The sequence below is a fragment of the Dromaius novaehollandiae genome, chromosome 2, assembly GCF_036370855.1.
Source record: "Dromaius novaehollandiae isolate bDroNov1 chromosome 2, bDroNov1.hap1, whole genome shotgun sequence".
Taxonomy (NCBI): domain Eukaryota; kingdom Metazoa; phylum Chordata; class Aves; order Casuariiformes; family Dromaiidae; genus Dromaius; species Dromaius novaehollandiae.
In genome coordinates, this window is record NC_088099.1 from 106267418 (window position 1) to 106292547 (window position 25130).

A 25130-nucleotide genomic window follows, 5' to 3' on the forward strand; every position below is an offset into this window, starting at 1 on the left:
ATTACACTTAAGATGATATGCACAAAGGGCCTTTATTTTATTAACAGCCACAAGCACTTTATAACTGTGGATGAAGAATCCCTCTTGGCACAGCTCAGACAGTGTAAGGAAATATGTTTTCACTTTTTTTGTTCATTGGTTGGAAGGACTGAGAGGCATTTTTTAGGACACTGGAAAAAAGAATTAAACAATGGGCCAAATCTTTACTTTTAAAATGCTTCTTATTATAAAAGAAATTGTTTTTAAAGCATCGTTGATTGGTTCTTGCAGTGATTTTTCTTGTATTCTGTTTGTTAATATAAATATTAGATATTTCAGTAAGAAAATGGCATGTAAAATTTTTAGTGTAAATAAAAGCAAAATAAACCTTTTTAAAATCTATTTATTATGTTAGAAGCCATGCCAAGTAGTTTTACATCCAACTATATGCTATCATGCTTAAAACTTATTCTCACACAGTTTTTCTGCCAGCATCTCAGAGCTGCCATCCATCCATACCAACATTGTGGCTTATCCAGGGAGCAGATAGCACAACTGCTGCATAGTCTTCCTCAGTGTTTTCACTCAGACTAAAACACCTCAGGGCTCAGTCTTTCTGATTTCCCTGAGACTGCCAAAAACATGTTTTAAAAGTAATGGAATGCAGACATCACCCTAGTAAGGACTTGAAGTGACAACTCATTTCACATGCGCCACTGAATATCTGTTGGATAGCGGTTTTTTTACTACTTGCTGCTTGCTACTACTTTTTTTACTACTTTTACAGCTCTTGCAGCAGCAGATTACAGAGTCTTTGAGCCATTTCCTGAGTGTGAGAACACAAGTTAATGGGGAATAACAATCCCTCTTCTCCTGCACCACCAATTTTACAATACGCTAAATACTGTGGAACCCATCTGAAAATGGAGCTACCAGGCACTATCTTTATACAGCCAAGACTAATAGCTCTGATGAGGAACTGTCCCCTTCATCATGAAAAGCCCTGCACATCTAACAATATGAAACCATGGTCGTCTTAATGGTATGAATTTGGCTCCTCCATGATGCCACAGTTTTTAGTGGTATTTTGCTTTGGAATTGGCTCACTTCCCTGTAGCAGGTGGCCTGTTTTGCTTATTGCAGAGTGGAAGGCTATTCTCCATCTCTTCCTACAAATTAATTGAGTTGAGTTGACTTTCACTGTAGCGCAAGTTAAAAAAAAGAATGGAGATTCCAACTTTAATGTGCAGCTTAGTGAGTCAGTGGCCTCTACTTGTGAGTTGTGCTGTAAGCCAGTACAGACACTGCTGACCTTGGCATGTGCCTTGAGTGTGCATGGGCAGCACTTACCACATTGCAGACTTGGTGGCTCCACAATTAACAAAAGATAGCTGTGGAAAGAGCACTCGATTTGAAGTATCTGCACTGCTGATGAAGTTGTTTACCTAAAGCACTTGTCTCCCGGTAGAGCCACTGCTGTTTTTGACTGGATCCTTGAGAGACAGTGATTAACCCAAATTGAGGTGAGCGTCTGCTAAAACTGACTCTCTCCTCAGCTTAGGGCATTTCATAGCGAAGGGATTGTCTGCATGTGATGTTCAGTTTGGCGCCTCGAGGGAATGCAGAATCCTTCCTCTTCTGCAGTTGTTTTGTCCCCTGAAGCACAGTCTCTCACCTTTCCTGTTCTCTGCTTTCACTAACTCCTGCTGCTGCATGGCACCAGTAGGCTTTGTAGGTCTTACTTTCATTTTTTTCTATCTGAAGCTTGCTGTCTTGCTTTGAATCTTGAATTTTGTGCCCGAAGATCGATTGTGTTCCATAGGGAGGTTGACAGACTTGGTCCAGCTTCTTTCTTGTATCTTCTGTGTGGTTGTTAAAAAAGAGAAATAAGAGATAATTTACAATTTGGAAATATGCTGTAGTTCTGAGGGCAGAACTGGTAATTTCTGTAGAAAGACTGTGTAGCAGCAATTTATTTAAAAGTCTGTGCTTTACAGGTTAGATTTTCCTCAGGTGTTCTTAGCTAGGGGATGAAATGCTTTGAATTCTGGCAATTCAAATCCTGAAGCTGTTGACTTAAACTCTAGGCCCAGTGTTACAGTACATAGCTAACTGACAGATTTGTTTCAGAAATAAGTAAATGCTTGTACTCCAAAGGGTAAGGTTAAAGATTGGAAGAAAACTGCTTCTAAGGAACAATAGCTGTCTCTAGCTCTTTTACATAGGTAAGATATAGACCCTGTAAGGAGAAATATATGTGCAGTGTCTTCTGATCTCTTGTTTTTCTAAGTCAACAATGGAAGATGTCAATAGAAAGAAAAGGGGGAAAAAAAGGAAGGAAAATGAAATATGGGAAGAAAAGGTGGAAACTTAGAAGTCTGTCCTGTTTGTTTGTTTGTTTGTTTGTTTGTTTGTTTATTAAGATCTTGCTGCTGTTCTAGCTAGTTTAAATGTCCCTTACAGTCCTGTATCTTATGTGCTCTAGTGCTGTTGTAATGTGGTTTAATATAAAGGGTGGTAATATGGGTTAAACAAGAGTGTAAATTGTAAACTGCTCTCTTATACTTGCTGTTATTAGTTGAGACTCGGTGAGAGACAGCAGTAAGGGTGGTACGGCTACTGAGTTTGTGGAAAGCTTGTATTACAGAGCTTTGTGTCACTGAAGAAGTTATTAAACTAATCTCAAGTGGAAAATCTTAAACAAGTTCATGTATCAAATGTTTTAATTTAGCTTTGCTAAATGAATGTTATTTGAGGTTTTTCTGAAGTGTTTAGAAATACCAGTTCCACTGCGGTTAAAAAAACAAAATTAATTAAAAATAGGTTGGATTTGGTCTTCCCTGATAACAATGTTTTTGAAGGGTTATCAAAAACAATGTTTTGATAACAATGTTGGGCAGGCTACATGGGGAGCTTGAAGTCCATCAGAATTTTGCCACTGACCTCACACTGACCAGGATTTCACTTATGTTCTCTCTCCAGTGAGTTTAATGAACGGCCAAAAAAAAAGAAACTTAGTAGACAAATACCTAAGCAATGGCATATAATTTTACGTATTACAGTCATATCATCGTTTGTGTTGCAGTACTACCTTAGAGTGTGCAAAAGAAGCTCATCCTATTTGGAAAAAGAGCATCTGAGAGATTTTACAAACTTAGCTTTATGACAAGAAGAAAAAAATAAATTAAGTTTTCGCATGAGAGGAGAATTACTTATGTGGTAGGACATAGCCATGCTTATCAAGAGGGAGGATTTTTATTTAAGTTAAAATGCAGTAGAGGTGTGAGGAAGTTATCAGTGAAAAATTCCATAATGAAGAAGCAGAGAAAATGGGCTAGATATGGATAGATATGCATAGATATGGACTAATGAACAAATGACTGAAAAGTAGAGGGAAAAAAAAGAAACAAAAGTCAGATTAAAATGGTCTCAGTAAAATCAGTGGTTTTTTGAGTATTTTTCCTCTCTATTTTGCAAAAACCACATATATATGAAAGAGTAAAGAAACCTAAACCCTCCATGTCAGTGCTTCAGTATTTTTAAGAAGGCACTGCTTCCATAATTAAGAAGTTTGAAGAATGTTTTGGGTTAATGAATTGAAAAAGATGGACCTAAAGAAATGTTTGTTATTACAGAGTGCTGAAACCAAGGTGGAAGAAGCAGCTAAAGAGAGTCCAAAAGCAGCCAGACTAATACAGCAGTCTTCAGAGGATAATGAAGTATTTGGTGAGTTATTCAAATAACTGGAAAATGTTATTTAATCTGTTAATTTCTACTGAACAACTGATTTAACAGAAAAGATAATTCCTCTCAAAATACTTTTGATATACTTAGGTTTCTGTTTGGTGCATGGCATTAAGTTATGGACAGTGCAGTTCCAGAAAAATAAGGAAAGACGGAGGCTGAGAGGAAAACAGAGAGAGGGATCAAAGGTCTAAAGTGTTCATCTCTGAGGAAAGATTTGCAGTTCATTACTGTAAAGAGGAGGGATTGAATGCAAGTCTTCAGCAAAAATAAAGATATATTCAGTGAGAGGAGAAAATGAACTTCCCTGTCCACGAAGGGTAGGACAAGAAGCATTTAAATTGCAGAAGGAAAGATATGATTAAATGTTGGGAAGGGGAATCCAGAGAAGGAAAAAATAGATTGGAATGCATTATCTGGAAAGTGTGGTGCTTCATCACTGTGGGCCTTTTAAAAACAGATTAGAAAAAAACTGTCTAAATTGATATAGATGTAGTTCGTTTTGTGGCTGTCGAGTAGACTAGATGACCTCTGAGGGTGTTTGGAGGCCTAGATTTTAGATGAGCTCCTTTCAGTAGTTTTCTGAAAAAAAAATTTCATAGGTTTTTCTGGTTGTTTTATTATTTGATCTGAAAGGTGTATTTAGCCCTTTCTTTGACATTAAGGTCTGGAAAAGTGGAAGGGAACCTTTATTACTCCACCTCTATGTTGATTTTATGCTAGTGTAACTCCACTGAAAAGCAATAGTCTAAGGAGAGGAGAGGACAAGGCTGAAGGTTTATCAGTTAATGTAGTATTTGGCTCCATTATGTTTTGAAGCAGAAACGTTACATCTGCATAAGTCATGTGGATTTTATTTAGACTGACTAGCTTAAAGACTTTTGGATGATTCAATTAATTATGAGTACAGTAAGGAATTTTTTTTTTTCAAGGTATACAAAGAACGGAATCTGAATAATTGCCTCTTACTGTAGGTGGAAACAATGCATGTGACCATTTAAACTTGTAGTGGATAAAATTAGCTTTCCTCTTTGAGTGAATGTAGTGTGATTGGCACATGAGCCTGAATTCCTGGTGTGAATGTTTCCAACGTTGGTCATGTAATGCCAGTGTCTGAAGAATCCCCAAAAGTGGACTTAACCAGTTTTCAACTGTATGAATTTAGTGGTGAGGAAGGGGCCTATCACCTGGTTTCCTCCATGTCTGTTCACAAGGTATTTGCAGTAGATCCAGTGCTACTGGTTATAGAGCTCTGTGGCAATGTAAAACGTTCAGCTTGCACTCTATCCTTTCTCCATTCAGCTCTCTTTAGTGCTCTTCCTGTGAGCGCAACACAGCAAGGAGAGCTCAGTCTGCCTCTTTCTACCAGCAAAATCTCAGCTTTATAAACAAGACTTCTGAAGGTGACCTTTCCTCTATTCTGATCATTAGCCCCAAATAGCAGTGAACTAAACTAGTAACTTAACAAACCTGTGGTCCATATGGGTACTGGCAAGTAACGAAAAAAAATAGGAATTAATAAAGCAACAACATGAAGTTCACTACTGATAGGCTTAAATTCACTATCCAGTGATCTCATACCCTCCCTACTATTTTTTTTTAAATTTAAGGTTGATATTCACTGTACTAAATGTCCTTTAAAGTTAATAATTTACGAACAAACTGCTACAGATTTCCATGTTCCAAATCTGTGAACTGAACAGCTTATCTAAGATAAGCCAATGATCAACCTTTGCTAACTTGGCACTGCAAGGAGAAAAATTCCTTTCCAACTCCAAGAACAATCAGAGTATAGTATCTTAAATCAACTCTTCTATCACTTTACAAATTGAAGTGTGGTTGATTTGTTTTTTAAGTCAGATCAAAACTGGAAAGAAAGAAAATGAAATATGATGCCAATGGAGTCTCTTTTCACTCTGTTCAAGTGAAGAAGTCAGTGTCCTGGAGTTGTTAAAAAAAAAAAAAAAAAAAAAAATCACTTTATAGTGTGAGACTCCTGGAGAGTCAGGGAGGAAATTTTGGCATATACATGTTTTTATGTCTCTAAGAATGGCACTGTTGTATATCCCTGCTCTTCCCTGCCCTTTTTGGCAATATCTTAGGAGTTCAAGATCCATCTCTTAGGGGATAAATGATCAAAAGCCTAAAACCTCTTTCCTCACGTGAGGTATTTGTTATCCTGAGATTTAAATGATTAGATTACAGACTCTGCTCAGTTATTTTCCCTCTGACTTGATCTATTTCAAGCTGGCCTTCATTTCTTCCTCCTTTCCTTCTCACCAGTGATGTTGATCATAATGAGCATCAAGCATGCACCAGGAGTTGGTAAACTTATAGCTTCAACTTTGACTAGAACCCCTCTTCTGAAAACTTTCAGTAGTCCCCAGTGAGCGGGTGCAGCACCAGGCTCCCGTTTTCACATAGATCCCTCTCTTCCTTGCTTTACTTATTTATTTTCTCACAAAGATCACTTTCTCCAGCTTTCTCTGGACAATGCCACCCCCTGCAGAAAGGTTTGCGCAGCAAGCATAGCAGTTCCTGCCTGAAGCAGGGGCAGAGCCCTCCTAGCGCCGTGAGTGGCCTGTTGCTTTCCTATCTCCGGCGCGGGAGGCGCAGGGGGTCGGAAGAGGCAGGTTCCCCCCGAGGCCACTGGCTGTCCCTCTTGGCCAGGCCACCCGGTGGCAGCAGCTGCCTGCCCCTCGCAGCCCCGGGAGCGCCTGGGCTGCTAGGATCTGTGGCTCTTTAACAAAGAACACAGAAACCCCTGGCTTTGCTCTGGCCTCACCAAGACTGGTATTATCTTGGACCAGGCAACAGTATCAGGAGAAGGGAGCTTTCTGCACTGTTGACAACGTGGAATATATACAATTGCTAGAGATTGTTACACAGAGTATTTGAGGGAGCTATGCTGTTTGAATACTTACATATTTCTTTTGGAAACATTTGCTTCCAGAGGGAGCGTGGCTTCTGCAGTCCTTCACCGTGCTTGCCCCTGATATTGCTAATTGAAAATGGTCTGGTGATGAAGGGCAAAGTGGGACCATCTCGTGTTTCCTAGACCTGTTAGTGCTCTTCGTGAATGCAAGTAAGGATTGGTGCTCTGCTGTGGAGGGCCCTTTGTGAGTGAACACAAACCCTTCCTTTACTTTTTCTTTACCTTTTTCTTTACCTTTTCTTTTGCTTGAAATGAGTTGGAGTGAGGAATTAGCACCACAGAGGCTTTCTCGCCTTTTTCTTTAATATTAATTTTTGTACTGGAGTAGGGCTGAGATGTCCTCATCGGCAATGGGGCCACACTGCACCGGGCGCTTCGCAAAGACCCAGGTGTGTCCTGTGTTTCAGAGAGCTAATTGTCAAAGGCAATGAACTTCTTATACAGAAAGACAGAGTGAAGATGTGGGGCAGAACAATATGGGAGAGAAAAGACAATCTAGCCTTTATGATATGTGCAGCTGTGAAATTCTGAATTAACAGGTTTTGTTTATCCTTTGAAAGGATTTTTCTTAGAACACCCAACAGAGTGCGGTTGTCTGTTATATAATGAATATGCGTGTATGAGGAAGAACTATAATGTCTTGCTTGCTACAGGCTTCTGTTGAATTTGCACACAATTAGCGTGGTTTTCATTGCTTTATCAGTATGTAATCATAAAAGGATCGAGAATGACAACTCACTCCAGGAAAGATAAAAGCGATGCTGGGGAGAGTGCTACACATTTAGAGAAGCAGACCAGGAGGAGACTGCTGGCCTTACTTCCAAAGATAATTTTTAGAAGTTTATTTTGATCCATTGCTACTTCACAACTGTGAGGCAAAATCAGTGGGCCCAAATGCCTGTCATTTTGACTGAGGGATTTGCCCTTCCTTTGATATGATCCCCTATTCTGTTCACTGGGACAAAGGCAGATTTTTATAGATACTTTTCTCAATTGGTCTGGACTAGCATAAAATTACAAGGAAGGAAAATTATGTGTGGGAGAACTATAATGTGTTGACAACGTATTTTCCTTTCTTGTTGGAATGAAAAGTCAAAGTGTACTAGCTTTTCCAGCTATGACAAGCCTTGACATTCTCAAACAGGAGAGTTTCATTTCTATTTAGTTCAGTTCTGTAATTGTATCTGTGGAAGTGGCCATGGTTCTTCATGGTTTAGTGTTTTCCAGTGATCTGTGCTGTGTGGCTGGAGTTGCAATGTTTTAAGGATTTTTTTAATAAAAAAGGCAAAAATGAATGTTTTCCTTAAAAAAAAAATTATAACTTTTTTTTTCCCTCTTTCATCTAAGCAGGTGGTAAGCTCTGTTGTGAGTGTGACAAAGCAATGCTGTGAACCCAGCACCATCATTCTGCCAGTTTGACTTGCAGTACTGGGGAGATCTTAAGATACTTGTGTGCAAAACCCAGGGATATAGCTAGAAACTGTACATACAGTGCAATTTCACAAGTGCACTTGGGCTGAGAGGCTCAGAGCAACTGGCTGTGAAGAAGAGGCAAATGATACTAGTGGTTGGCCAGAGAGGAGGCCCTGGTTTATTGCTTACGCTGAGGCTTCCTGCTGTCTTCTGTGCACGATGTCCTGTGGTTAGGTGCATAACCCTGTGCAGGCTGAGGAACTTCTATCTCTGTGTGGTGTCAGTCTGTTATGTTTTGACAGCTAAAGTTGTTGTCACTGTTGGCCTTAGCATGGTAGGACAATGGTAGCCACAGTTGCTGCAGTCTCGCTGGAGTCCATACCTAGCAATTTTTTGGATGCTGTATATCAGATACCAGGTTTTGAGTCTTTTAGTTCAATGGAGATTTAATGGCGGTATATCAAGCATATTCTCCCAAAGCAATAGGTAATGATCTCTAACAAATTAACAAGTGGTTGTAGAGAATGTTCTTGCAAGGTGGGAATGTATAAAATTATGTATAAGATCTGTATGTATTTCATGCATTTTTTTTTTTATTATTCTCTTTTTGCCTTTTGATCCTTACTTAAACAGAGAGGGCAGAATGCAAAAGGATGAGTGGGAAGGAATTTAGCAGCTCCCCTAGTTGCACAATCCCTTTAACGTGGAGGTGGTGTGGTGGTACGAACTGTCTAAAAGCTGAGGGTTACTGTAGTTCAGTGACCTTCTTGCTAGGAAGCGTCTCTTCTCATTCCGAACACGATCAATCGTGGGACAGAAGCTATGGCTTTAATGCAGAATAATGGCAAGCTGGCACAAAAAAATCAATCTGGTGAGGCAGCAGATTATCCTAAAATAGATGTTATTACCATGGTGCAATTATTCTCTCTTGCATGAGAGGGAAATGGGGCAATTTAGTCATCTATAATTTTTCATTATAGGCTAAGTAGTGATTCTGGTGTTCCAGTTGTCCACACATTTCTACTTTCCTTCACCTGCTTTTTCCTTTCTCGGTGTGTTTTAAGACTTCATGAAAGCTGTCGTTTTGGCTAAAGTTTGTCCTGCCTGCTTCCATCCAGAGGCCACCGGTTTATCAAAATTACACCAGAAAGCCAGGACTAATTTTCAGAGGTGGAAGGAACAGATTTACATTTCAACAAAAAACTGCCTGGCGTGATCTGTACTGCTCAACCTTTCTCTTTTAGTGCTATTTTTATGTTTACCACAAGATTTTTCTTACTTTCCCTGGGGTGAGGGATGAAATTCTGCTCTTATAAGAGCTCGTTAAAAGAGCATAAAATGCTTTGTGCAAACTGGATATAGGGAGCCTTGCCCGATTTTCATATGGCCGAGAGAAGCCAAGGACTAGAGAACTGTTGTGGTGGAAGGAGACTCACAGGATTTCAGGGATAGCAGTTGGTTGATTGGATTTTTATTAGTTTAGGGTTTGAGGCTTTTTATAAAGTATAGCTATTGGCATGTTTGTTAATTTAGTGGTTTGTTTGGTTATGGCTCATTTGATGACTGCCCAATTTCATGGAGAGTATGTGTACCTAGCGTGTGTTTGGTTATGGCTCATTTGATGACTGCCCAATTTCATGGAGAGTGTGTGTACATAGTGTGTGGTAGATCACCTAACTAATGGGTCAGCTTTTTGCATCTTTTTTTTTTTTTCTTTTTTTAACAAGAGCATTCTAACTTTTTTTTTTTTCTGGAAGCCATTTGATGCTTTAATAATAGTGGTAGCTTTTGGACATCTAACTAGTTAATATGCCAGTACACTTAATGTAGTGCTCCACAGTAGCATTTAAACCTCTAAGATGACTTTTAGCATGGCACTGATTGTTGCCACAAGATTAGTGCACAAGCACTAGGGGCTTTTTAACAAGTCTGATCTAGTATGATTTTTTTTTCCAACGTTACCACACACAAGCGGCATGTACAACAGGTTTGGGGTTTTTCCTTCTTTAATGGACTGCAGCTACTGCTAGATTCATTAGCATAGGCAGGGACCTGAGCCGAAGATGCCTGTATTTTTAGCAGGGCAAGGCTGGTTGGCTGTGCTCAAGTGCAATAATGAGCATAATAGCAATAGAATAAATGACTTATTCATTATTTTAATATATACAGTGTACAGGATCTGCTGCAATTTTTCTTCTTGTTTATTCAGTATGAGTGAGTCTGTATGCAAGGTTAGGGAAAAGCACAATAAGCATTGAATTGGTATTGTTATCCAGGGCACGCATTGTAGCTGATTGTATAAGTTAGGATGGCTAAGTGTGGCCTAATGTCACATGTTGCTGTGTTATGATTATGAGCCTTTTGGCTAATTAGCTAACCATGCAAACAAGTTACTCCTTTGCCAGTGTATTTTGCCCTCTTTGTCCTGTTAGCAGGCTGCAGCCCAAGAGAGTATGCTGTCTGTGCAGAAAAAACAGACTCCTTAGTGTTCTCCTTCACTGATCCTTATGTACCAGGCAGTTTGCTTGAGGCATGATTTTATCTGTATATGAATTAAAAGTGCTTCTGAAAGATCTTTATTTGGGGTAAAGTAGATGGGATATTGCTGTTGTCACATTTCCAGTTTCGTGGAGACTGAATAAACACTCAGTTCTGGTTTGAGTGAAATAAAAAGCAGAATACCCTACTGTGGGCTAACTGCTCTTCTGTCATGTTGGCTGAAACAGATGTTGTCATTAAAGTTTAATTATGATGTGACTCACTTCTTAATGCAACAGCTAGAAGAAAGCAAGAGTGAGTTATTGTACAATCTACTACAATACTATGTGCCTGGAAACACCAATTGAGATTGATAATCCTTTTGGGTCTTAAAAAGCCACCTGTTTTGGCTCCCTGCATAACAAGAATTATGGAATTTCCTTGGTGATTCCCGGATCAAATCCATAATCACTGATTTGAACTGAAATAATGCCACGTTGTAAGAATTGTATAAACGTAATGGATTCTGCACAGGCTTCCAGTAGTCAGTTATCCTGATAAAAATAGGCATGTCTGAACTGATGGTCTAAATAGGCTGTACCCCATAAGTACCTCTGACTACCTCTGATTTTAAGGCCAGACCCCGTTAGGCAACCCACAGCACAAATCCTGATTTGAGACCGTGACTCAAATTGTTTGCTCTCTGGATGCAGAAGTTGGACATTGGGGAGGGGGGCAGGGAGTAAGGGAGCACAGAGGTAAGTATCTTCCCCTGCAGAAATAAGGCAGATTAGTATTAAGTTGGTGTTTCCCATCCATTGTACTGTTGATAGGGTGAGATTGTAATTCCTTTTTATTCCTTGTCAGGGTTAGATAGAGCTAGAGACTCTAGTTCTGACTTGTAATTCTTGGTGTCACTTTCCACTTACATCCCCATTTGGACCTTGTCTATTGGCGGTACTGTAATTAGCTCTATTTGCTTTGACAAAATCATAAAGATGGTGAGCGCAGCTTAAAAAACAAAAAGCCATCAAATTGCCCTCCACTGTTAAAGGGGCGATCTGGACTATGAAATGTTGTACAATTATTTTTAGGTATTCAAGTTGTTGCCCAAGGAGCGTTGAAGAGAGGTATTATAGCTATATCCCTCTCTTCCAGCAACGTTTCTTCTGTCAAAATAGCAGACTTGATCTGTAGTGGATGTAGTTTTGAAAGCATTACAAAGACAGCCAAGCAGCACTAAGCCCACGATGAAGGGATCATGAGAGCAGAGAATGATAGCATATTGTAAACACTGAAGAATTTGCTGTGTTCCCACGCAAGTTGTTTTGGTGGTCAAATGACCCTGACAAAATATTTTTATTTCTATACTGGGTTTATCTAAATTATGCTTCAGGCTAATGTATGCCATTTTTAACCTTGTCTGCAAGACTGAAAATGAATCTGGTGGTGCTGTGGAAAGCGGAGGGGGGAGATAAGAAGCAATGCGGAGTGTGTGACTGAGTAAATGAAAACGTGCAGGACTTGGCATCTGTCTGCCCTGGGCGCTCCCACCTCTGCATCCTGGCGCTTTGTGGCACTCCAGGGCTGCAGGACCATGTCAGGCAGCAAATTCAATCCACTCTTGAAGATAATAGTTTTCGGTTGGGCATCTGTTCAAGCAGTCTGTCTGTGATTTGGCTTAAATTCTTAAAATACACAGCTTAGCAGAACTTGCGCAGTAGTTCAGTTTTATGGGCATGGCAGTGTCCCTTTAAGTATTGACAAGGAGGCATAGAGCAGAAATTCGCATCTGAGGTATTTATTTTTGATGAGGAAAATAGAAGTGAAAAGGACTAGTATTTTCTGGTGCACACACTGGTACTTGTACAGAAACATCCTGGTAGTGACAAGACTGCAGTCGCTTACAAGCCTTGAGACTAGCACAGCACAGCCATGATAATGCTGCTCTTTATTTCCAGTGCTGTTCGCAGCAGGTTCACTCTCTCGTGCCTTCCCTATGCTTCCCTTCCCAACAAAAAGCCTGGATTTCTTTCACATTCCCTGTTAATTAGAAGGAACTTTTTTTTTTTGCTAGATGCAAAGTATCTTCATGCAAACACAAACTATAAATTAGTGAGTGATTTTTAGTAGCTGTAATCCATTGTGTGTGTGTTTTTTCTTTTTTTTTTTTCCTGTCACACCTGCTGTAGCATTTTAAAATTATTGCTGTGCGTGGTACTAACCATGGAAAGCTACTGTTGCGGCCTCCCTGGTAGTGCTAACAAGGAGGATTGCGGCAGAAATCAGTGTTCTGAAGACTGAACTCTGTTGTTCAAACACACACGTGGCAGCTATTGCAAAAATACTTCTAAATCTCATTTTATCTCAAATGACTTTAACAGAAACTGGCTAAAGATGAAAGAAATTCGCAGGTGTTATAATTTCTGTTTTGAAAAATTTCTAATGTACTTTTTAACCTTTGTTTGTGGAAAAATGATTGAATAAGCTCTTGCAACCTAAGTGTGATAGGTTTTGGACACCTAACTAAGCCACGTAATGTAAATAGGCTTGGTTTCATTGGAGTCATGGAGACAGAATGAAAATATTGATGCTTCTAAGTTGGGAGTTTCACATTTGACAAACTTTTCCTTTAAATAAGTGGGATTCCCTGCATGTTTCTCAGGACATTGTAACTCTGTTTGCTTTGATTTATCTATTCAGGAACTCCTGTTTTTCCAGCACAGTAACTCTACTTATTTCAACAGAGTTATGCAGTGATTAGGCCTAAGTACTTAATGAGGAAGGGATTGATCTTAGATCCACGGTGCATGAAGTTTTCCGTTCTGCTAGATTTGAGGAAGTCATCTTTGGTCTGAGATGTCCCGCGCACTGCTGGTGCAGTTTCAGGCACAAAGAACGCTCCATTTTCCTGCCCGCAGATGTGTTGCAACCCACCGTCAAATGGATGGCTGTTGGATTATGTGGATTAGAGGAGCTATAGCCTATTGATTTGAGAATTTTATTCTTGAACTCTTGAAGGGCTAAGTTTCAAATGCAGTTCGGCTGTTTATTGTTGTAAGTGGGCTGAATTTTTTTTGAAGTCTACTCGGGCTGAATTAATTCTAGATGTGGTGTGTTTTTGCCTTCTGCTTCACTTATTTGTCAGGACTAAAGCATTCTAGTATATCATTTTTGAACGTAGGGTGATGGCGTGAGCAGGGCGTAGCCTCGTTAGAAGCGTTATTCTATTTACTTTCTTTCAGGCTGTCTTTCGATTTCTTTGTCGTCTTCAATTCATATACAAACATTTTTGAAGTGGCAGCAAGCCCCTCTTGCTGAGTCTCCAGATTTTATTGCTGTAGTGTCACATTCCTTCAGCATTTGTCAACAAAGGAAATGTATTACAAAATAGTATGGAAAGGAAAATATAGTGTGGTGTGGACACCAATTATACAGCAAGCCCAGTTTCACTCCAGATCCCCTATTCAGCAATATGTGCAAATTCTGAAAGTTTTAAGCCAGAAAATAAGAAAAGAAACAGAGGCGAAGTGGAAGAATCTGGCCTTAAAAATAACTCACTGAACTAAACTGAACCACACAAAATGGCTCTTAATGTGGAATCTGCATGCAAGGAAGGGCAGAGCAGTAGCGCATTGTTCACACTGCTTTATGTTGGTCAAATATTTGGTCTAGCTTAAAATTTAACCTTACTTTAGGATTTAATATGTGTATTCTTTAAACGTCTTATTTTTGTATGCTCTAATATTCCTAGAGCACAAAGTAAGGGCACTATCTCAAGCATCGAAACTAAGCAGAAATGGAAAGGAAGGTTTTTTGTTTGTTTTTCAGGCCTGTAAAGGAGACTACTTATGTCTTAGTTCATTCTCCAAAATTTCTTGACATTATTTTGGTACTCTATTTCATAATATTTAAATCTGATGTGAAGATCTGGAAGCAAATCTGCTTCAGAATCCATGCTGGAAACCTCTTCAACCAAAAGCTGTCAGGGAGAAAAATGAAAGCTTCTCTCTTTTACTCAAAATTACACTGCCATTCCTTTGAGGAATCAGTGGCTGGCCAACATGATCATGAACTGCGCAGCCTCTGAAGGAACCTGACTGATGAAACTAAACAGAGCAACTTCCCCAGATTTCAGCAGAATTGGGAGTGTGCTTTACAGTTTTGAAATACTATCCATATTTTGATAGAGGTATTTGGGTGAATCTGGACCTAAAATGGAAATCAGAAGATTGGGCAAAAAGTAGTTTTTTCCACTTTCCCTCTATGTGATAAGTTCCCCTAGGCTACAGCAGAAAGTGTTATCTCTGTTTGCATATGCCAGCAACAGTAAATCTGTCTTCTGTTTCGAAATTGGTGTTCGTCTGACTGTAGTAATTCATATTTAGTGGCCTGTTTTCAAGAGATAGATTGGAGCAATCAATGGGCTTGAACTTAATTAACAAGGTTTTCTGAAAGTGAGAAGCCCAGGCAATAGGCTTAAATGCATGCATGCTTGGGATTTTTCTATTTCCTTCTGAACTGGTTTAATTATTTTGATGGTGCACATGATTTATTTTTTTCTTTGTTACTGAAGTTGCATAATCCACATGCACATTCACTTCTAGCATTATTTCAGTTGTTATTTGTAGTGCAGAAGCACCTAGTCATGGACTAGGACCTCACTGTGGCTGTTGGTCTGTAAACATAATGGGCAGAACCTAAAGGCAGGTGCTTTACATCAGTTAAAGCCAAATCTCATTTCTTGTGGTAAGTACCTCCTCTGCTAGTGAGAAGTGTATTTGCCCCAAGGAGGCTGTTGCCCTCTAACTGTAGCCAGATGCTTGAACTGCCATAATTTTATATTGAAACTGAAGTTCACATGTAAAAGCTTGTTCTAGTTGTGAAAAAGCATGAGCTGAATCACTGCAGTACAGTTAACCCTGCTGAGACCTGTGCTCTGTTAGCACCCTTGTACGTGCTGGGTTTGCTCTGGACAAAGTTACAGCTGCAGCGTTATACCTATACCAATATAGTTTCTGCCAGGCAGTTCTCCCCGAAGGTAAACCTTTAAATTATTATTATTTTTTCCCCCCAGCACTCTTGATCAACAGTCTTTTTATATCAGCTTGTGATTTTTCTTTCTGTTCTGAATAATTGTACGGGTGAAAAATTTCTTTCTATTTTCTGAGTTACATTTTTCCCACTCTCATTTTTTTAACTTATGTGCTAATTACAAATGTGTCCTGCAATGAAAATAAGTGGCCTTTTCTAATGTATTTTCTTGGTTCCATTGTAAAAGGACCCGTTTTAGCTCTGCCCCAATGCCTTAAGTTAAGGCACCTATTATATGATTTCTAGGTCTGAATGTTCTTGTGAGTTATTTTCAAGATACCAATAAAAGAAAATAACAAAAAGAAGGCATGCAGAGCTGTCCCTTTAAGAAAACATAAGTGAATGAATTGAAATCAGCATGTTACTCAAAATCACTCATTAGTTTGGTTAGTTGTCATGACTCCCGACCTCTTTGTAATAAATCACTAATGATATCTACAAATACCTGACTTTTCTAGTCAGCTTGCTGTATCCTCCAGAGCACTGTAATAATGTTCTTCAGGAGTGAATTGTGGGGGGGCTGGGGGGGAAAGGCTATGTTTTGATTCATATACAAGCTGAATATCAGCAAGTTGGATAAAAATATAACCCCTTTAACGGACTTTTTTATATTGAAAAAGTAGAGCAAAATTTGATCTTTATGATTGTTTTGTTTAGGATTTTCTGTTTACTTTTTACAGCTATCTGTATTTTTTAATTAAGGATTAGAAAAGGGTTTTGACATGAAGGTTATCAATCAGAATGGTGGACATAAGATTTCTGAAATGTGTCGCTTTGTTTGACCTGTAATTTTAAGAGAAAAAAAAATCTGTGCAAAATAACATTTTCCTAAGTGGAATATCTTCAAATCTCTTGGCTGCAGAACTTCTAAGATCACATCTTTCTGAAAAGTATAGTTTATTTACATGAAGTGTAGGTTTTCAGAGTCTGGCAGATCTCTTTAAATTGCTATGATTTCAATAATCCATTTATTTTAAATATATTATTCATGCAGAAAAATAAGAAATCATGTTAATGATGCCATGTTTCCCACAGAGGGGAAAAAAGGAGCACTCAGACTGGGGGATTTTGTAAAGTGTGTTTACGTCTCTTTCACACACTGTAGAAATACCTATTTAATTCATAGCGGGGTTTGGTTTGTTTTCTGTGTTAATTCAAAAAAAACGGTAACGTGCAAACAATGGAGATGCATAGACAACCTAAATCTCTTCTTTTGCATCAGTCTTCTGTAAATTTTAGCGCATACTAGTATTGATTCGAGTTCTTGCCTATTTGGTGTTTGTGCTAAAGTGGCATGAATCAAAGGGTTTTTATTAACACATGTAAGGATAAGATCCTGAGCATTTCATTTTAGAGATTTCTGGTACGTCATTTGATGCTTCTAACAAAACAATTCAAGAATCGTTAAAAATGCCTCATAAGACTACCTCAGTGATTTGAAGAATGGAATATTGTAAAACAAATTTTAAAAGGTAAGAAATGAGAACTAGTATGCATTCTTAGGAGATGACAGGACAGGGCAGCATGGAGTAACCGTGTCGATTGTTAATTGCACTAACCGTGTGTACGGCTTTGTAGCCTAGTGCATGGTTTCTGAGAATAGGATCTTTCCTCGTTTGGAGGGTTTGGGGGGGTTTTTTGGTCTTCTGTTGTTAAGTATCTACTTGTATTAGGAGCCTTGGATTGAATACACTTACAGGTTTCTGCTTGTGGCTTTGGGGAGAGAGACATGCGTCTGAGGTTTAAAACATATCTGTCTATTTTTGTCACTTTTAAAACTGCTTCACTATTCTACACACAAAACTCTTCAACTCGAAATCCTTGTAAGTAAAGGCTTGGTTGTACACCGAATTAGCCTGGCAGTCGTCAAATTTGACTTTCATCAGAAAATGCAGAAGATAAATTCCAGGTCTGTGAGAATCCTTCACTGAAAATGTCCTGCCATCAGTTCTACCTCAGCCTTTATATTTGATAGCCAGCATATCTCAGATGATCTCAACTCTCAGGGGAACATGAGAATAGAGGCATTCTCTGAGTGCATGAGTGGTTAGAAAAACACTATGCTTAGTGATCAAATGAACAATCCCTTTGAGCTTTCGAGATAGTACCCCCTCTCACAGGGCATCGGAAAGCATTTCTTTAACAATTATGCAACAACAAAGCACAATAGCATCGCTGGTTGCCATGATTTCTTTCTGAGGAAAAAAGAAGTCAGAGTTTGTGTATTACCTTGTTGTTACAATCTCAAATTCGACCACTTCAGCAGTCAAGGAAGACAACCTAATTCGTTGTCAAATCCCTGATATTAGTGCAATAGGCTGCAGCATAAATAAGCATTTCAGATCCTTTTCTTTTCTTCTTTTTTTTTTTTTAATTTTAACCTATGGTTTATTTGCGAAGTCGTCACCTGCTAGCTGCCTTAGGCTTGTTCCTTTCAATCCTAGTTCTGGCCTGCCAGCTTTGCATTACCCAGTTTAAAAATCCTCCTGGAGGCTCTGTACCACTGACTGTTCTTTTTGTATGCTCTAGGCCATTTCTCCAAGTGGCTGTTCTTCATGTTTACTACTACTTACTCCCAGCGTGTGACTGTCCTATTTGACTGCTGTTGTCCACTTTCACTTATCACTGGTCTTTTCCCCACGCTTTTCTCCCTGTATTTTCTTGTCACCTACTGCTCCCTTTCCTGCACCTAACCTTTTGCTGCATTTGTATCTGACCATCTACTTCCTTCCCTTTCTTCATTACTGTCTTCCTCTCTTCACTTTGTTACATGTCTTCCTTTTACTGCCAGGGTCAGATCTCTGTCTGCTGCTTTCTAGCAGCTACTGTCTCTTCCCCACGTACAAACCCCTGAAGTTCTCTTCTAGCAAGCTTTTTGATTGCTAAGCTGGATGTTACTACAACCATACTTCAGTATATCAGCCATTCCATCTCTCTTCTCACATCACTGAACATTGCATAAAAGTCCATGTATCAAGGATCAATTTTTAGTTTATTTAGATTTTTCTTTTTTAAAAAAAGAAAAGGTCTCATCCTTATTCATAATAAACCAAAAGGGTGTATAGGATGTATCCTGCATGTGAGCTCCTGGAAGCCATATAGCAGTGAGTGTTCCAGGCTTGCACAGATTAATACTGTTGAGGTGACCTGGGTTAATAGTTAGTACTGTCACAAAGAAGGGTAATAGAAAATAATGTTATGAGGTGGTAAGGCCTGTAAAAACTTAAAACCACACAAAACCCCTTTGTAAAACTCACACTAGCCTTCTTCCTCCCACCATGGGGCTGCCTGGAGCCATCATGGCTGTTCTCCTGTTGAAATAATTTCTCCTTGAGACTCGAGACATCTTCCTGAAATAATTTTTATTAAGTGGTTTTAGCAATACACGGCATCCCTGAAAAGTTGAAGTTTAAAGAAAGCAGTACTGACTTACCGTCTGTCTCCTCAGTATGTTAACAGATCACGTGGCGTATTTATGATGGTTGAGTGTGTGTATTCAAAGGGCAAAGGAATTAGCTAACCTGAGAACTTCAAAAAATGTTAAGTAACTTAGTTCACTTTGGGATTTTTTTTTTCTTTGAATCTGAAAACTAATAGTAATGTCCAGATTTTATTATTTTGTGTGTACACACAAACATATCTGTTTATTTTTATGATGCACAGGTGGTGCCCAGTTAGTACACAGTAGGATACATCTAAGCATACATGTATTCTTTCTCATTCTTAATCTTCTTTGCTAGATTGGGGAATAACAATGGAAGATTGTAAATGCTTTGATTTAAAATGAAGAGCAAGTGCATACATTTTTTGCTAGCTTGATGGTACAGTGCCGACACCTTATTAAACTCTCAAAAGAGGTGATAATCTTGGTCAAAACTACTAGTTCTCGGCCATTGTGTTGCCGAGGAAACTCGGTACCTAGGAAGACTAGGTGCTCATTAGGTTGGGGTTCACACCTTCTGCTGGCTCTTGACAGTGCTGGAAGAAGATTAGGAGAAAAGAGCAGACAACTGGATAAAGGATGACAAGTTATGTCCTAACTGGTGTTCATACACGCGGTGCACAGCCTTGGAGGTAGTACACAAAATAATGTCACACTTGTAAACTAGGTAAAAAAAAATTATGCATGAGTATCTTTCTTCACGAAGAAAAGTCTGTTGAAGCAGTGTCTGGATGAGCCAAAGACTAAAGAAATTCAAGGCGTCAATTTTGCTTGTTTAATTTTGAGCTTTACAGGTGTCTGAAATAGCATGAGTCAAAGATTGCTTTGCATTTTTATGAATAATCTGTAGAGAATTCAGCTGTCTGTTTGAACAGACTCTGTTATACATCTGTCTGTAGTTCACAGGCCATTGGAATGGGCCTCAATTTAATATCGATGTTCCTTGTGTCTATTAGTTCCATAGGCTTTTTGTTCCCTCTCTCTTTCCCCCTGCTAATTAATCAATGCTGCCAGCTTGGCTTCTTTGGACCAAGAACCATCTTTCTACTTTTGTATCCATATTATTTATATGTACTTCAGGTTTCTCATCAATTTTTAGGAGAGGGAATGAATTTCCATCGTAGCCCTAGATTTCCGATATGACCTACTTATTATGGCTGGAATCTGGCCTCATTAGCTCTTCCTGTCGATGCTAGTACTTTGAGAGCATTTTTTTGCTCTGTTAGTAATTCTAAAGCATCTTGTTTGTTGTCAATCCTTGTGCTCATACTAGTGCAGAAAAATCCAGTATCAGCTGTTACCTGTGTGGGGTCTATATCGTGTCCTGCTCTTCTTCAGAATTGCTCAGTGCTGTTAAATCGGGCAGAACCAGGCTGAGATGTGCTTGCAGCTTCCTTTGTCTGAAAGTGATTTCTGTGTAGATTGAGACATTTTTAGTCTGCACTCTAATGAAGCAGTCAGCTTAACGAGAACTTTGTTCCACTGCATAAAGGTCAAATGTTTCTTCATACTGGAGAAATTGCTGTGAATTTCCTGTTATTTTATTCTGCTTAAAATTAAAGTCTAGATTTTATTAAAGCAGAGATTCTTGCAGTGGGAGGTTGGTAGTTTTGTGTGTGTAAAGATGAAAATTAAGCCCATTTTTGTGTTGAAGGTGCATCATGTCAAATATTTAAAATCGATTTTGAGCTTAAGCTGTTTTTACACTTGGTTCTTCCCTTTCTCCTGCCCTGTAACAAAATATATTCAGCATTCCAGTCTGTGTTCTGAGGTGAGAAACCATCTTGCAGAATTTGGCATTTTACTCTGCATTACTTTATTTTAAAGATGTCTGTGTTAATGGTCTACTCCAACAAGAAACATTCACATACATAGTATCATGGTTGCTGTAGGACATTGTAGGACATTCTACTAAAATTCCCCTTCTTCCAGCTCATCCCAGTAAAGGAGACTGTCTGATGATTGACTTTGAGCTGTTCATAAGAAGGAAATCCAGGGATCGTTAAATTTGGCATCATTAGAGTGCCAGAGGCTGGAGATGGGGGCTTATCAGTTTGACTATTAATTTGATTTGATATTCTTTATATGTTGCCATATGTTCTGTTCTCTCCTGTCCTTCAACTTTATATTTATTCAACTTACAGGCCGATATAAAAGTACCTTGGACACTGAGTTTTCAGTGTTTGAGAGAAATTTTAGAGTCAGTAAGCGAGTTTTGCACTTCTGTTAAGGAATTTCATTAAGCATATGTGCTGAAGAGGCTACCGCGGGCTGTGCTTTATTATCCATGCCAAGTTAAAGCCACACACATTTCACACTTCTCAACCTTGTTTTCTCCTGATGGAGTAGAACATGTCCAATAGAGAGTCTAAACCCAGGTGGTTATTTGGGTAGCAATTTATCTTTGTGTATGTTTCAACAAAAAGCTGCATAACTGATCCCACAGAAAAATGGGGAGAGAGGTGAGAAAGTTGTGCTGGTTTTGATTATCTTGTGATGGGCGTTTAACACCACCAGTGTCCTTAGAGTCCTGCTGCAAGATTTTTCGGTATATAAGTAAGTAGTTTTAGTGTCTGAGTATACTGGTACCCTTTTTTTCCTTTCGCTTTTATTTAATATGTATTGAGTCATCTGGAGGGTTAGTATCTTGCTTCAAATTTGAAATGTAAATAAAACAGCTGAGAAGGTATGATAAATGAACAGCTGGTTACCCTATCTGGTAGAGCATGAAACTGATGCAGTACAAAAAAACACTGATTCAAAATTGTTAAGCAAGCAATTTCTGTGTTGTGGGTGGGTTTCCTGAAAGACCCAAAGGGAACTTTTAAATTCTCTGGAAAAATTATCTTAAAAATCATCATCTGTTTGTGTTGTAAATAACTAAGGACATGTAAACACAGAAGTGAGCTTTACAGAATATCCCCAATATATAATATTCCCCAATATATAATATTCCCCAATATATAATCCCCTAATATATAATAGAAGAATATCCCTAATATATAATAATATAATATAACATTCCCTAATGTATTATTAGGGAATTTACACTTTTGTAGCTCAGTCTCAAAAACAAAATTGTAAATGGAAGGGCAAGACTAGAAAAATCTGAATCATATGAGCATTAGTGATGAACGCTATGTCAATAACAGGTTCTGGGAGCTCTGAGATATGAAATAAAATTTGACATTTGGGAGTTTGTATAGGGTTTTTCAAAGGACAAAATGACTGATGTCAGACCTCATATGAGCTCTAACCTGAAAGATGAAATTCTGACGCCACCGAATTTTTCCTCTTTTGCTGGTAATAATGCCACTGGCTGTATGGAGTTTTGTAAGAATGATACTTAGAACAGCCGAGTGTGGTGGCTGAACATGCACATGATCTTAGGCAGCAGCTGTCTGTAACATGCAGTTTCTCATTTGCTCTTTGCTGCTGCTTTTTGAGCACTAATCTGTTTGGAATGGCTGGTGAAGTTAGCAGTAATCCAAAAGCAAAATTTAACAGCCTCTGCTTTACTGCCATTTACTGCCAACTCCTCCATACAACCCATTTCAAACAAAGCCTATTATCATGGTAGAAGATTAGATGTTTGGTTTGTTTATTTTTAATTTTTGTTTGACTTTATTGTCAGAGCAACCTGGGATACCAGTAACTAGGCCGAAAGAGGACTTTACTTGCTAACGGTTATGGATGTTTGCCTTAAAAAGCAATTTGAATAGTCTTACAAAAGTCATCTCCACAGAAGGAGGAGTTTTAAGGCAGTAACCACACAATTAAAAAAGAAAAAATAATTTAATTTTTGGAGAAATCTCATTGTTTAGATTGCTTCAGATTAGTGTTATACTGAAAGCAGGCACATAGCAGTTTGAGAGTAAAAAGACATGATTTTGTTATGGCTGCATGGGGCAGGAAGAGAGGGAAGGCAAAGGAATCGTGAAGTATGGAGAATGCATTTTTGCTGGTGGGTAAACAAGGCATCTCCTTCTGCAGCTGCATCTTGGTCTGAAATTCATGCTATGCATCTCCTGCTGTCTGTGGCCATGGGTGGAAGGCTTTAACTACTTGGCCAACTCCTCTCTGACTACTTGTTTCTGACAGATACAATACCAGAGTGTTCACATCCTAAACGGGATAGAAAAGTTGGCTGATTAAGCACATAACAGATGCAGTAACCTAAAGGTTTATTCCTGTACTTTGAAGTTCTTGTTTTAGTGATTTACTTTATATATACACCATTAAAAACACAGATGTGTTTCCTCCCTCTTTCAGAGTCGAGGAATAACCAGATGCAAAGGCTCTTGCTAAACTGCAAGACCCCAAGAACATCTTCCAACTTTCTGGGGGTACGGGGGGAATCTATGCGCTGACTACTCCCTGAAGGCATGTGCACACGGTTTCTTCCCTGCTCCCTTCCCAAGCTGGATCCCCTTGTTTTCGTGTCAGAGAAATCTGGATGTCCAGGCTGGGTAATGAGGACTTCAGAGCATGCTTCCTGCCAAATAGTATGGGCACAGCTTCAGAATCTGAGTACATCAAAAAAGAAAAAAAAAAGGTTTTTTTCCAGTCAGGTCATTAGCAGTATGCATAACATTGCCTGCTCATTCTTTTGACGTTTACAGCAATTACTGGTCTTGGTCTGTTAATAGTTTGTGCATAATAGATCTAAGAAAGATGAAGACTGCCTGGAAAATAAAACTGATGTTTCCTCACTGTGTATCACCTTAGTTCTGAATTACGATGCTAAGTGATTGCTATGCTATAGATGAAGCAAGTAGTCCCTGATATCTGCTTGGTCACGTTTCACTCTTGCACATTTTTTAATGCTTTTTACAAGTTGTTTGGGGTAAACGGCCTTTCTGTAGAGAAGGAAGAGGCATTGCTGTAGCTCTTTCTCTGGAATTGTTGGCATCACTGGCATCTCCTCAGTCAGCATTCAAGTGCAATGGTATTCATTGACCATTATTTCTTCAAGAGCAGAGCCTCTTGCTGTGGATCAGTTGATGTTACAAAACATGAAAAGTCAGTATCTTTGGATAAATTTGCTTTCTCCAGTCACTGAGCTTTTATCTCTGTTTCTTTTTGTAATTTTGAATGCTTCTCTGACTACAGTTCAAGGCATATTTGAACTAGATAGCTAGACTTCTGCAGGCTTTATGCTGTTGGTATTCCCGAGTTATTAATGCTCATGTTCATGTAGATACTGTTACAGAGGCTTTGCATCCTCTTTGTGAGAAGCTTCACTGGCAGCAGGTAACTTGGTGCCCTGCTCAGGGCTGTGTTGCCCCTGGATTGGAGTACATCCACCCTCGCATTTTGCTGACTTTTATGCATTGGCTCAGGGCTTGTTTGTTAAGGGAATTGCCTTTATTCAAGCAGCAAGTGGGCTGGGGTTTGCTAATTACATCAAATCTGTGTATGTGTGCCTGCAGAGCAGTGGTGGCAAAAGGCTTCTTACTTCATGCAAAAATATTAAGTTTTGTATGTCTGAGATCTCATGGGTCTACGTTGTCTTGCAGCTGTACAGATGCAATTTTTTTTTTTTAACAGAATGGCTCAACAAACTTTGAGATTTGTGATTGCTTTTATACATCTATCCAATTATATTAACTCTCTGGATGTCTTAGATCCCACCACTAGGATGAGGGCAAGTGACTTGTAATGACTGGAAATCTAGTCAAAATAATTTTAAAGAAAATAAGAGATGTACTGCAGTGCAAGCAAAACACTGGCTAAAGATCATGCAGTTGTTCTGCTGCTTAATTATGATGATGTTAACACTTAGGCAGCCCCTTACAACTTCAAAGGACTGCACAAATAATGCGTTAGTTAAATGGAGAATACCCTCTCCCATCACTTCTACTGTAATCAGGAGACTTGAAGCCGTTGCTGACATGTAGCAGGCCTGTCAGTGAAGCAGAAAAAAGTGTAACCAGCATGACTTCAACTTGCAATCATCTAGTCAAACTGTAACAAATCATAAATTAGATTTGTATCAAAAAAAAAAAAAAGTTGCCAAGATAATGGCACGGTACAGCCCCAAAT

The 25130-nt window shown here is 39.0% G+C and overlaps 1 protein-coding gene across 3 annotated transcripts in view; it reads left to right on the forward strand.

Moving 5' to 3' along the window:
* MBP (myelin basic protein) overlaps window positions 1–25130 on the forward strand; it is a 123703-nt gene that overhangs the window by 55662 nt on the left and 42911 nt on the right. For all 3 annotated transcript variants that reach the window (XM_064507121.1, XM_064507119.1, XM_064507120.1), the window contains exon 3: window positions 3615–3705. In XM_064507121.1, the coding sequence (XP_064363191.1) occupies window positions 3615–3705 (91 nt within the window). The remainder of the gene's footprint in view (window positions 1–3614; window positions 3706–25130) is intronic.